The sequence below is a fragment of the Dipodomys ordii genome, unplaced genomic scaffold (assembly GCF_000151885.1).
Source record: "Dipodomys ordii isolate 6190 unplaced genomic scaffold, Dord_2.0 Scaffold298, whole genome shotgun sequence".
Classification (NCBI taxonomy): Eukaryota; Metazoa; Chordata; class Mammalia; order Rodentia; family Heteromyidae; genus Dipodomys; species Dipodomys ordii.
In genome coordinates this window covers 493593-507517 of record NW_012267514.1, presented here as the reverse complement: position 1 = coordinate 507517, position 13925 = coordinate 493593, and the positions used below count along the sequence as shown (strand labels likewise).

Sequence of the window (13925 nt, the reverse complement as noted above, 5' to 3'; positions counted from 1 at the left end):
AAAATAATTGAAACAAAATGAGAGACAATGTTCAGTGGTATTCTGGCTTCTCTGAGTATATGTGTATCTATAAATATGTAATGTACTCTCACATATATATATGTGTGTGTGTGTGTGTGTGTGTGTGTGTGTGTATATATATATATATATATATATATATATATATATATACTGAAATACTGGAAATCATATTGTAACATGGGTATGGGTAAATTTTTCCTGTTGCTTTTTACCTAAATATGTGTGGTATATATTTCATATAGTATTAGTTTACTTATTTATTTGTAATGTGGCACTTTGATTATATGTTAATTCAGTAAAGAAACTAAAAACCAATTTACATTCACATGTATACCAACACAATGATTAAATGAGAAAGGGACTGCTTATGGAAATAGGAAGAAAACAAATAAAAAATATCTTCTCTTAGGCACTGGTGGCTCACACCCTGTCTACTCCAGAGGCTGAGATTTGAGGTTCTCAAGCCAGCATAGGCCGGGAAGTCCCCGAGAGCCTCTTATTTCCATCAAATGCTCAAAAACTTGTGAAGCTGTAGCTCAAAATGGTAGATCTCTAACTTTGAGCAAAAAAGAGTTCAAGGACAGTGTCCAGGCCCTGAGTTCAAGCCCCATTATGGAAAATATATATATATATATGTATATATATATATATATATATATGTACTTTTACTTCAATTCTTGTTAGTATATATTAATTGTACAAAGGGACTTCATTATATTTCCATATATTCTTATAATGAATCTTGATCAAATTTACCCCCTTTCTTATCTCTTCCTCCTTAACTTTAAGCAAATTTTTAACAATTTTATACAAATAAGTTCACTCACTGTCTTTCATTTCTGAAATAGAAATCATCCAGTTCTTAGATGAAATCATCTGAATTTGGTCAGGAGACTTTGGGATTCTTCAAACTAAGTAAGATGGAACAAAATGATACACAACTGATACAGAACCCTCATATTCATCAAAAATTAGGAGATCCAAGTTTAATTTTAAGCTCTAGAACTTACCAAGATGATCGGTTCTTTGATAACAAATGTTCAGCAGACAGTATTGACCTATACTACACAGCATCTGGGACCTAATTCTCTGCATAGATTTCCCTTGGGCTTTGTGATATGCGAACAGCTGATTACTTACATTTCTCATTCTTATATTCCCCTTAGAACATCTTAAGAAACATGGGAATTAAAATCCTGGATATGCTCACAAAATCTATCTGCATCACAAAGAAAACTGCAGATTATTACAATGTGCAGAATATATGCATATATGAGATTTTAATAAGTTTTTATTGTGAAAATACTGTACCTAGGGGTTACAGTTACATGAGCAAGGTAATGAGTACATTTCTTATGAAATTTTATGTGTCATCTCCCCCTTGATCTTAAATAGCCCCTCTGATTCAAGTAATTCCATCTCCTTTGTACTGTTCAATCTTGTTCATATTGCCGTTATTCTCCACAATCTTGCAGGGTTTTGAAAAACTTTTTGACCAGCTTTCAATAATCTTTTGATTATAGAGTATGGAATCCATACTTGAAAAGAATTCATTTCTTTGGTTTATTTGATTTGTTCCCTAGGTTGGACACACTTTAACATCATCTGCTTCCAGAATAGTCATCATGTCTCTAAGAAACACACACCTGTAGTGATCACTCTACCTTCTCCACCACCCCTGTTCCTATGATCCTATTCAGACCTTAAACTACCTTCCAATTCACGTGTTCACTATTCTCCAATCAAACATGATACAATCATATGGGAGAGGTTCTTTGGTAGCAACTTTTCCCTTGTGGTTTTCCAAATCTACCCAAGTTGTATCAAATCTCAGAATTTCAGTCATATTTCATTTTCTGGATGTCACATCTTTTTTTTATTTTTTATTTTTTGGTCAGTTGTGGGCCTTGAACTCTGGGCTTGTGCGCTGTCCCTGTGCTCTTCAGCTCAAGGCTTGAGCCACAGTGCCACTTCCGGTTTTCTAGTGGTTTTATTGGAGATAAGAGTCTCACAGACTTTACTGCCTGGGCTGGCTTTGAACGGTGATCCTCAGATCTCAGCCTTCTGAGTAGCTAGGATTATAGGCGTGAGCCACTGGCACATCCTAAAAAATCACTTATCACTTAGAATACATCTGGGTTGTTGTTTCTTTTTATAGTCATCTGTAGCTGTGCCATGGACATTCATATCAAGAGAAGGTTTAAATGTCACCTGTTCTACTAAGAATTATAATATTGCCATCTCCAAACCATGTATAATCCTCTTACATTTCACCGATTTCATTAGTTTATTGTATTTTCAAAATCATGTATTCTAATATTTGAATTATGTGTAAATTGTGCACATAAGAACTTATCTACTATATTTGTGGATATTTGGTATAGTTTTGTGTTTCTTATAGTGCTTTATAAAAATCTGAAATGTAATCTCTTTTTAAACATTTATTCTTAACTATTTTACATATTTTTATAGTGGAGAGTTCAGAGCAAAGAAAAGTAATGCATTGCCTTTTGCAGATTCATTCATATGGAGCTGTCCACCCCACAATCCTTTTTGTCTTAGTGTAGATTCTGGTCTTATAAATTGGCTCTATAGCTTCTATTATCTTTTCCATTGTCTGAAATCCCAAATGTGAGAAAAATTATGTGTTAACTATTCATTCTTCCTTATATTGCATAATATGATGATCACCAGTTTCACCATTTTTTTCTGCAAAAATCATCCTTTTCTTCTTAGTGGCTTAATGATAATAATCTGAGAAGGAAATAGCAGCAGCAACTGACAAATGAGGTTCCATCACACTAGAAAGTTTCTTCTGCATGGTAAAGGGAACAATTATCAGTAAAGTGACCACTTGTAGAGTGGTAGAAATTCTTTAGCAGATATTTATCATATAGAGAATGATATCCAAAATAAAAAGAATGCACAAATGAATTGAAAGAATCATTCTTTCTTTCAATCAGTAAATAAACTGAACAGAAACACCTGAAATGAATAAATACATAGGTCCATCACAAACATAAGTAAAATATGTCCAACATATTTACCATCAGAAAATTAAAGTAATTTAAACATACACATGCTCATAAAAATAAGTTATTGCTGTATTTGTTTTGTAGATTTGTGATTGTAATAGTATTAATTTTAGAAGGTCGTTTTCACTTTCAGCAGCACTTGGTCCATTAACATAGATACTTAAGACTCCTGCCTGGAAAATCCTTTACCATGGTTATTTGAAAATAATTAAAATATCTATAATTATGTCTGGACCATTTAGATTTCTTAAAAAATGACACAGAAGTTCCCCCAAACTACTTATTTTTGTCAATAATAAAAGCAAATACATTATTTGGGGGAAATTAAATAATTAGCTTAATTAAAGCTTTCTAGGCTTTCATGCAAGTATATTCCTTATAAGAAAAGGGAAGCCGGGTGTTGATGGCTCACGCCTGTAATCCTAGCTACTCAGAAAACTGAGATCTGAGAATCATGGTGAAACTCTTATCTCCAATAAACTAATAGAAAATTGGAAGTAGTGTTGAGGCTCAAGCTGTTGAGCATGCACCTTGAGCAGAAGAGCTCAGGGACAGTGTCCAAGCCCAGAGTTCAAGCCCATGACCACCACCAACAACAACAAAACATAAAAAACAAAAAACAAATGAAAAAGAGGGAAGCACTTCAAACCTATAATCCTGGCAATCTGGGGAATCAGTGAAATGAGTGGCTTTCCCCCCCCCACAGGAAAACATAAGTTGTCTATAATCCAGGTCCAACAAATGTTGTGTGCAATCATGCACAGCAATTTGTTTCATCTAGTGGGGAACATAGTCGTGTTTACCTGTTATACCCAGGGACTCCGAAAGCTCAGACAGGAAGATCACAGGCCAGGCCAGATCAGATGTAAAAAAGAGATCTTCCCTGAAAATAGTCAACAAGGAGCCTAAGGAGTAACTCACATGTTAGAACACTTACCTAGCAAGCATAAGGCCTCAAGTTCCATCCCAGCATGCATGAATGTGAGTGTGCATGTGTATGTGAGTGTGCATGTGTGTGTATGTGTATGCGCACACTTTTAAATTAGACTTCTTTATTTATCCTGAAGAAAGGTTTTCTAATTATTTTCCATCCTGGTGAATGTTGCTACTTTATACTACTCCTGTGAGCATAAGGATTCTTTTTTATTTATTTCTTACACATTTTCATTGTTATTATAAAGGTGATGTACAGATGCATTACAGTTAAGTCAGGTAAAGAGTACATTTGTTTTTAAGCAATGTCACCTGTTCCCTCACTCTTTCCAAGATTTTCTCTCCAGTACCCACCCACAAGTTGTACAGTTCCTTTTCAACATCAGGTCTAGTGAGTACCACTGCTGCAGTGGTTCTCCCTTCCTCCCTCCATTTCTGTGCCAGTCTTAAATTCCCGAAGACAGATAATCAAAAAACAAACAAAAGGAAAAGAAAACATCATAGCAATAAAAAACCCCTTTTTTTACATTTGGTGGAGTTCAATCTCAATGAATATTATATTATTAGATGCGCATAGGTATTACACATATTTTAAGTGAAGTTAGCTAGACCCAGAGAAATGTAAGTTTCATGGTTTCCTTCATTTGTGGTAACTAGAATGTGCCTGTAAGTCAACACAAGAAAACACACGGTATGTTAAAAAAAAAAGTAATAGACTAGAACATAATAAATTATGCATGTCTCTAGGCATTCACACACAGTGAGACCAAAGGAGGATATTCATAGGAAATTCATATTACACAGAGAGTAAGGATTTCTACGTGCACATGATATGCAGAAAGTAGCTAAGTGAAGTTTAGCTAATAGTTGATATAAGGGAAGACAAATTTTTATGGGAATTCTTGGGAAAGTGTAATAGGAGACAGAGGTACTTGGGAAAGTGAGAGTAAGCGAAGGGTTAACCTGACTAAAGAATGGTATGTGTATTTGAAAATAGCATGGTAAAAAATGTGAGCAATGAGCATATATATACTAAAGCAAGAGAAATCAAAGACAGGAATAAGAAAAGCGTCCTGTATGGAGTGGACAGGGAAACATGTGATGACTGATGGGGAAGCGTGGAGAAGGACTTGAGCAAGCATGGAAAAGGGGTTGTGTACAAGTTCTCATATATGCACAGATGGACATGACACAATGAACCCCCTTTTACATCGAATTGAGTCATAACTTCTTCATAGCTAAAGAAATGCTCCACAGTGAAGAGCAGCAGGTCACAGAGTGGAGAAAACAATTAGTCAGGCAGGCTTTAGACAGGGGATACTGTATAATAAAGAACTCAAGAAAGTAAACAACAACAGAAGAAGTAATACATTAAACAAGCAAGCAAACTGAACAGACACTGATATTGATTAATAAACTTAAAAAGAATGTTCACGGTCTTTAACCAGATGGAAATGCATGGATTTTAAGTGCTCATTTCCGAGGTATACCTGGGGAACATTTCACAGTGTCATCATTATGATTTTTTTCCAAAAACATATTGATGATTATAATAGAAATACTGTGTTCACTTCAGTAGGGCCTTCTTAATTTCTGTATCATGAGGGCTGTTTGTGTTGTGAAATTATACTGAGGAACAACATTTACTCTGGAGGTTCTCGAGAATGGTTCATTTACTCTTCTTTATATTTTCATTTTACTTAGTTTCACATTAATTGTATAAGGCAATTTTATATGGTGTTTCACAAAACCATATATTATCATTTTAGTCAGATTGACCCACCTACTCCACTCCTCTTTCTTTCCCCATTCCCATGTCCACCATTGTACAACAGCTGTCCGTCAGATACCTATGCATCTACATACATAGTCAGCATTCCAATGTTATCTGTTCTTTCCTCCTAAGTTACCCTCCACCTTATCTCCCAAGGAGTCCTTCAGCTATGTAATATGATATATACAAATATACCTACATATTAAAAAACCTGTAAATATTAAAATCTTTAGTGCTTTGGAAGAAAGATATGCTTTATGAGGACATAGAAATAATTCGTGGAAAAATCATCTTAGACCCCAAATCATTAAAATGATTGCACAGTGACATTGTTGATACATAAGGATTTTCAAAAGAAATGTTATTAATAAAAATAAATTACATAGACAAAATAAGTTATAGGTCACTTTCCATTACATTTAGAACATAAATAACATTTTCAGTCAGTATATACATTTACAGGAGAAATACAACACATTTAGATATCCCCCCCACTTTGGTAGGGGGGAGGGAGGGAGAATTGGGTGGGTGGGGGTTGGGAAGGGATGGGAAGGGGAAACAAAGGAAGAGGCTACAATGCTTGATAAGAAATGTACTCATTATCTTGCCCATGTAATTGTAACCCCTCTGTACAGTATTTTCACAATTAAAAAAGAGAAAATAGCTGAGTTTTCCTACCATAAAAGGTAACTTTCAGGCCATAGGTAATGACACAAGAATACATTATGAGTTAGAATTTTCTCATAACGTGGGTGCAAGTTAACATGTTTCGTGGGTAACTGAGTGACAAAAAGAAGTAAATCAAAGTAATCCAAGGCACTTAGGGTAATAATTTCCTCAGTGCTTCAATCACCTCTTTGTTCCTAAGGCTATATATCATTGGGTTGAACATGGGAGTGACCATGGTGTAGAAAAGAGAGAGCCACTTGTCAATGTTTGCAGAGTGACTGGACTTGGGTCTCAAGTAGGCAATGCTAGCAGATCCATAAAATAAAATTACAGCCAGCAGGTGTGAGAAGCAGGTAGAGAAGGCTTTACCCCGTCCTTGGGCTGTTGGCAATCTCAAAATGGTGGAAAGGATTTTGCTGTAAGAAGCAAGGATCAGCATAAAGGGAACATCCGCAAACACCATAAATGCCACATAGATGGAGAGTTCAGGCAAAGAAGTGTCACCACAAGCTAGTTTCAGCACTGGACGTACATCGCAGAAGTAGTGGTTAATGCAATTGGATTTACAGAAATTCAGAGAGAATATTGTAGATGTCAGCCCGGTGGGAATAGGGATTCCGCTGAGCAGAGATGCAGCTGCTAGCTGAATGCACCTCGATGCGCTCATGAGCAGTGGGTAGCGTAGAGGGTTGCAGATGGCCACATAGCGGTCATAGGACATGACAGCCAGGAGGAGACTTTCATTCCCTGCCAGCACCATGAAGAAGTACATCTGGGTGGCACAGCCCAGCAGAGAAATGCTTCTATCCTGAGTCCAAATATTGGCCAGAATCTTAGGGAGAGTGACTGACGCGTAACAGATTTCCAGGGAAGAAAAGTTTGCTAGGAAGAAATACATGGGCTTCTGTAAGGCAGGATCAAACTTGGTTATTATGATCAGGAGGCTGTTTCCTACCAGAATCGTTACGTACATGATGACAAACACTCCAGAGAGGAGCCCTTGGAATTTGGGAAGGTTAGAGAAGCCCAGCAGGATGAATTCCTTCACTGTGGAACCGTTGTCTTCCGCATCTGACTTTTCAGGCTGCATCTGTGGGAATGACTTGAACAGTAATATGTCATTTCACACCTCTCTTACATAATACTTGGATGTCACGTTCTCTTGTTGTAACCATTTCCTGAACCAAAAATTCTATAACTTTCAAAAGCTTTAAAAGTGTAATTAAACATATTTTTCACTATTAGTAAATATCCAAACAGAATTTTCTACAGTATCCAAGGGATATTGCATTTGCTTATTTATGATGAAGACATTTTAATATTTGCTGTTTATTTTTAATATCCAGAATCTTAAAATCTTAACTTATAGTCAGTGTAGTAAGAGGAAGTTTGTGTGTGTGTGTGTGTGTGTGTGTGTGTGTGAGTGGTGTGCAGGTCCTGGGGCTTAAACTCAGGACTGGCTCTGAGCTCTTATTTGGTCAAGACTAGGACTTTACTACTTGAGTCATTTATCCATTTCTGGCTTTTTCTTTGGTAGTTATCTGGAGATATGAATCTCAGAGATTTTTCTGTTTGAGCTGGCTTTGAACCAAGATCCTCAGATCTCAGCCTCCTGAATAGGTAGGATTACAGGATTACCTGGGTCTGGCTTATTGTTGTTTTCTTTATGTTTATGATTGACTTCAACTCACAATTCTATGTTTTATTATATTTAAATAAAAATTTATGTCACTACTCAAGTGAATACATTATATACCATTTAAAATAAACTCAGGAAAGTTTTTTTTAACATTTAAGCTATGGTCTTCATGTAGTGTTTCTTAATTTTTGGTCATGTGTGCTGTATAGGGCTATGTAATTATCATAAAAAGATTAATAAAGTGGGTAATGTTGATCAAAGTATATTATATGCATATATAGAAACACAAAAATGAACATCATTGTCCAATTAATGTATATAAAGAAAAATAAATATGATTAAACTATCAAATGTTTTGGACTTTATTATTTACATTGTGTTTGTTTAAGTAAGTAGACAAGTGTGCAAGTGTGCAAGTTTAAGTAAGTAGACAAAAATATTATTTCCTGATACTGCAGTATAAAGCAGTTTTCTGTCTAGGAAATTTCAGAACACAGTTTTAACCAGAAAATTCACATACAAAATACAGGCTTATTATATAAATGGAGCACCAACCACAACTTAATCTGTATGATTGACCTAAATCACTATGTATTTATTTTGTGGCTTAGTTCGTTTATTTACTTTTTACGTATGCATATTCATGCACATGTGGTTATTGTTTTTCATCGTTACTATTACTGGTCTTTAGAACTAGATTATAAATTTCTTTTGGTAGTCTCTATAGCTTTGTGAAACATACACCATATTGGGCCATAAAACCAGATAAACTAAATTAAGGGCTAAAAATTCAATTTGTTCTTTTATTGCATGGGACAAATTATGTTAGAAACATGTTCAGAACCCAAGCTCTAGTTCTGGATTCAATTTGCCTCACCTGTTTATCATTGTGCAGATTCATCACACAAGCAGTAGGAGTGGGGACAGGCAATGGTTATGGTATTTTCCTTCATTTTTTCTGAGTTAGCCTTTCTTTTTTTTTTTTTTTTGTGCCACAGTGCCACTTCTGGCTTTTTTTCTTTTTGCTTATGTGGTGCTGGGGAATTGAACCCAAGGCCTCATGCATGCAAGGCAAGTGCTCTAGCACTGAGCCACCTTCCCAGCCTGTGTTAGCCTTTCATCTCACCGTTTTGATATGAGGCAGATCACTGCCCCATTCTGTGTTGAGTCAATTCACTAAGAGGAAACAAATACATGACCACGTACAAAGAACCGGTAAGTCTATATACTAAGCAAGATGTTGGCTATGAAAGTGTTTAGACACAAATAGAGAGGTAATTACAGTGTGCACAAAAATTGAAATCACAGGTTTGCTAGGACTGCAAAATATAATTTGTCACTTATAATATTATATACAAAACAATAACTATCTTAAACTATTTAAAATTAATGATTTTGTAATCCAGCAATTGGAATTGGTTTTACAGAGTGTAGAGATGTAGTAGCATGATGTCACAGTACTGAAATTTGAGTGGTTCTGAATAAAAGCTAGGGAGACTCTAGGACGGAGGGTGGTAGTGTAGTGGCTACTAAGATCTGGTTAGTTACAAGTAAGAAGCATTAGTCTGCCATTGTGCTGCAGGCTATTATATTTTACTGTCCTTTTCAAAAGAAAACTTTGAATATATATGTTGATAAACAAATGGTAAATGTTTGAGGAGGCAACTTTACACTGATTTTAGCATTGTGCAAATGTATATGTGTATCAATGCATCCCAGGATAGTCTTATTGTTTGCACAAGTTTTTTGTAACTGGTAAATATAAACAATAAGAGAAAAAGTGTAATAGATTCCCTGACTAAAATGAACAAATGTGATTTTATAATTTGCCACAAATCAGTATCTAAAAGTGGAATTATTAGAATGTAATTTTATACAAAGATTACACAACAATTACTCTTCTAATTTACTGCCCTCCATACTTTAATCCTAATTCATTTCATTCACACAATTCATTCATTCCAATTTAATTTAAATTCTAGAGACTAACACAAGTACAATAATAGTAACTTTTAATATTAGAAGGTTAGAATTCAAGCCATTTAAGTAACATTTAATATCATTGTGGTCATCTATATAAAATTCTGCTTTTATGAGATGGTTTTGTTATATGTGAAATACATATACAGAATACATAAATAGGCACTCAAGACTTAATGATCACTTAATGTTAATATTTTCTGGTATCAAATATTATTAATGCTAAACATAAAAGTATTTGCAAAATAAATATGCATTAGAGAAATGAATTTATTAAGTATATATTTAAAAGTTATATCTGAGACTCACCATTATTGGCTGAATGAAACTTAGAAGAAAAGGCAAAGTAGACTTTTTTAAGATTTGATGATTTTATTTATTTGGAAAAAAGGCTAACTTTTCAAATATATTCTAATGCCAAACCTAAAAATATCCTTTTAATACTGCCTACTGTCCACCCTAGGGATTATACATTTTCCCACACAACTTTTTAATTGAACTAAACCATTCTGCCTGCCACTCAAGGAGTTTGCTACCAAAAAAGCAAAACAAAAAACCCAGCTTACTATTTCAACTAGAAAATTTCAACCTCTTTTCTTCTTCTTTTTGATCATTTAAATATGTGCCTTGAAAACATTATGAGTATATATTACTTAACATATAAGCAATTAATGGAAATATTGATTGTGATTAACTGGACAGAATTTAATTTTCCTGTCATTGAAAATCGAAACAGAGTTCTCAGGCAGCTTGGTTGGTTCTGGCTCCTCCATATGAGTCTTCCTTCTCATATCCTCCCAGCCCACGGGCCTCATCTGCTTCCAGGAAGAGGGTGGGGATGTGTGTGCAGGAATGGACAGGTCCAATCCCCTATTCCTCTGCAGCAACACAACAAGAAGCAGCATGCAGAATGCCACGTGAAATGAGTCATGAGAACGTACCATGCTGGAATACTGTCCATTTCTAGCTGAATTGCCAAGTGCATCATCAGCAATTTAATTTTCTATTAGCAATCTTCACTTGTAATAAACTTCAACTCCAAGTGCTAATTTCCCCAAATCTAAAAATCAGTGATCAATACGGACAGGTTAATGATGGCATCTTGTAATAATAATTTTTAAATTGACTGGTCCTGTTGGCTCATGACTATAATCCTACTTACTCAGGAGGCTGAAATGTGAAGATTACAGTGCAAACACAGATGGGATAGAAAGGTAGACTCTTCTCTATAGTTAGCAAAACCTTGAAAGAAGAGGTGTGGCTCAAGTGGTAAAGGGCCGGCTTTGAGTTATAAAAAATTAAAAGTAAAGAACAGCACTCAGCCCCTGACTTCAAGCCCCAGTATCAGCACCTAACACACATGAAAATTTTATAGTAGAAGAATACATATCTGTAATAACTACATGATGAACAAAGGTACACACTTTTTTTTTACAAAATACAATGCATGAGAAAGTTGAATCTGGCATAAGTGTTCAGGAAAGGAATTTCCAAGTTAAATGATTATGGAATGAATAAAATGTAGGGACTTGAGACATAGAGGCAATGCAAAGAGGTAAGATTGTAGTTATGAGTACTTATATTGGAATACTAGAGATAAAATATTTGGGAGATGAAATTTTTATTTGTTACAGGTCAAGGAAAATGAAGAACTATCAATTTTAAATGTTCTCATTTATTTAAGTTAATTTACATTATACAGTGAGAACTATATTGTTGGTTACTTAAATCTACTAGGAAATATTTTACACATCATAATAGGTACTTGGAAATATAGTTCTTTAATATTAATTGAAAGGGACATGAAGAATTTTGAAGAATGTCAAAATTAATCACAAACTACATAGAAGTAAGAGAATCTTTAAAAAGCTTATTGTAAAGATGATTTACAGAAGGGTTACAATTATGTAGGCCAGGTAATGAGAATATTTCTTTTTGAAAAATATCACCTCTTCCCTCCTTTGCTCCAATTGTTTCCCTCCCAACTGTTGTCCCATTTCCAACATAGTGTCTAGTGAGTTTTTAGTGTCTAGTCAGTTTCACTGTTGATTAGTTCACCCTTTGTTCCACCATTTCTGTGCTTACCATTCCCATTCCCAAAGCAGATAAACTTACATACAAGACAAAAAATCTTACATACAAGAAAAAATTACAGAAATCAAAAACAATGACACAAGCATAAAAATAACAACAAAAATAACACATTAAGCAAAATAGGAAGCCTCATGTTTCCATTTCTTACAGTTTATTTCCATCAATGTCATCTTATATCATATGCACATATCAATTGAACCTTTGTGATCCTTTCCTAAGAATATTCTCCTTTGGTCTCACTGTGTACATATTGTCTCTGAATTATAACACATTCATTAGGAAACAGAACGCTGGGTTTTACATGATTGGCTACATTCTACCAATAATAATTTAGTGACTTTATTTATATTACTGAAACATGTGGTCCTATATTTTCTTAGATTAAAATTGAATGCATTATGACATTTATTAAAATATGTGAACATAAAATTCTCTCAACTTCATAGAATTAAACATATATTATTTAATATAGAGAAAGTGCTAATCATTGGTTAAATTTAAGATTAAAGGGCTGAGATGGTGTTTCAGTAGTAGAGTGCTTGCCTTGCATGCATGAGGCCCTGGGTTCAATTTCTCAGCACCACATAAGCAGAAAAAGTTGGAAGTGGTGCTGTGGCTGAAGTGGTAGAATGCTACCTTGAGCTGAAAAGCTAAGGGTCAGTGCCCCAGACCAGAGTTCAGGCCCATGACCAACAAAAAAAAAAATAAAGATTAAGTTCAAGAATTTCCAAATTCTAAAGAAAATTTGAGGCTGAGAAATCATTCCCTTAAAGAAAGATTTGTGGAAGATTTGTGGAATCTATTATATATTATCTATCATATTATATATAAAATATATTATATATAATATATTATATTATATATTTTATAAATGGACTAATTATTTAATTAATCTATCATCTAAAATATACTTGAAATAAACATTTTAATTATGACCATAAGTCTAAGATAATATGATCTTGCAAACAATTTTATTGAGCCCTTATATAATTATTCACTGTGTTATACTCTTTCTGTTTTTACCAAAATACAGGAAACTAGCCATGCACTGATGGCTCACACCTGTCACCCTAGCTACACAGAAGCCTGAGATCTGAGGATTGAGGTTCAAAGTCACCCTGGGCAGGAAAACTCTTAAGATGCCTATCTTTAGTTAATCAGAAAAAGCTAAAAGTAGAGGCATGGTTCAAGTAGTAGAGTGCCATTATTCAATAGAAAACCTAAGGAACAATGCCCAGACTCTTAGTTCAAGCTCCAGTACCAGCATAGAACAAAATATATAGGGAAAATTATTTACTTACTATACCATATTGATTTATCTGGTAATATTGTGTAATGAATATTAAAATAGTAGACAAGATCTTCCAGCAAAATTGAGTTACTGAAGTGAAAATTGGTACATGTAATTGGCCATGATGAATAAGAATCATTTTGAATATATTGCTGTAGGCAATCAATTATCTTGCAACTTTTAAGACAACTCAGCTCATTTTTCTTTTAAGGTAAATGAGAAGTTTTAGAGTTCATTACCAAGTTCTGCAAAACATGTTTTACATGACATACCTAATGTTTTCATGAAGAGACGGCAGTGTAAAACATAGAAGAGGTTGACAAAAGAGCTTGAATCAATCGTCACCAATGGTCATTAGGTGGTCCTTTAAAAACACATTCAAAGAAATGAACCTACAGACCTATAGCCATATAATCTTCGATAAGGGAGCTAAAACAATAGAATGGAAGAAAGACAGCCTCTTCAGTAAATGGTGCTGGCAAAATTGGT

The 13925-nt window shown here is 34.5% G+C and overlaps 1 protein-coding gene across 1 annotated transcript; it reads right to left on the bottom strand.

Annotated features, from left to right (window-relative positions):
* Positions 1–6583: 6583 nt before the first annotated feature.
* On the bottom strand, positions 6584–7522 carry LOC106001454 (olfactory receptor 10AG1-like). Its single transcript, XM_013036545.1, has one exon. The coding sequence runs from the start codon at positions 7520–7522 to the stop codon at positions 6584–6586; it is 939 nt and encodes a 312-aa protein (XP_012891999.1).
* Positions 7523–13925: the final 6403 nt, after the last annotated feature.

Bases quoted from the DNA above. Each gene is read 5' to 3' on its own strand.
- LOC106001454 (XM_013036545.1), bottom strand. From the start codon at position 7,522: ATGCAGCCTGAAAAGTCAGATGCGGAAGACAACGGTTCCACAGTGAAG.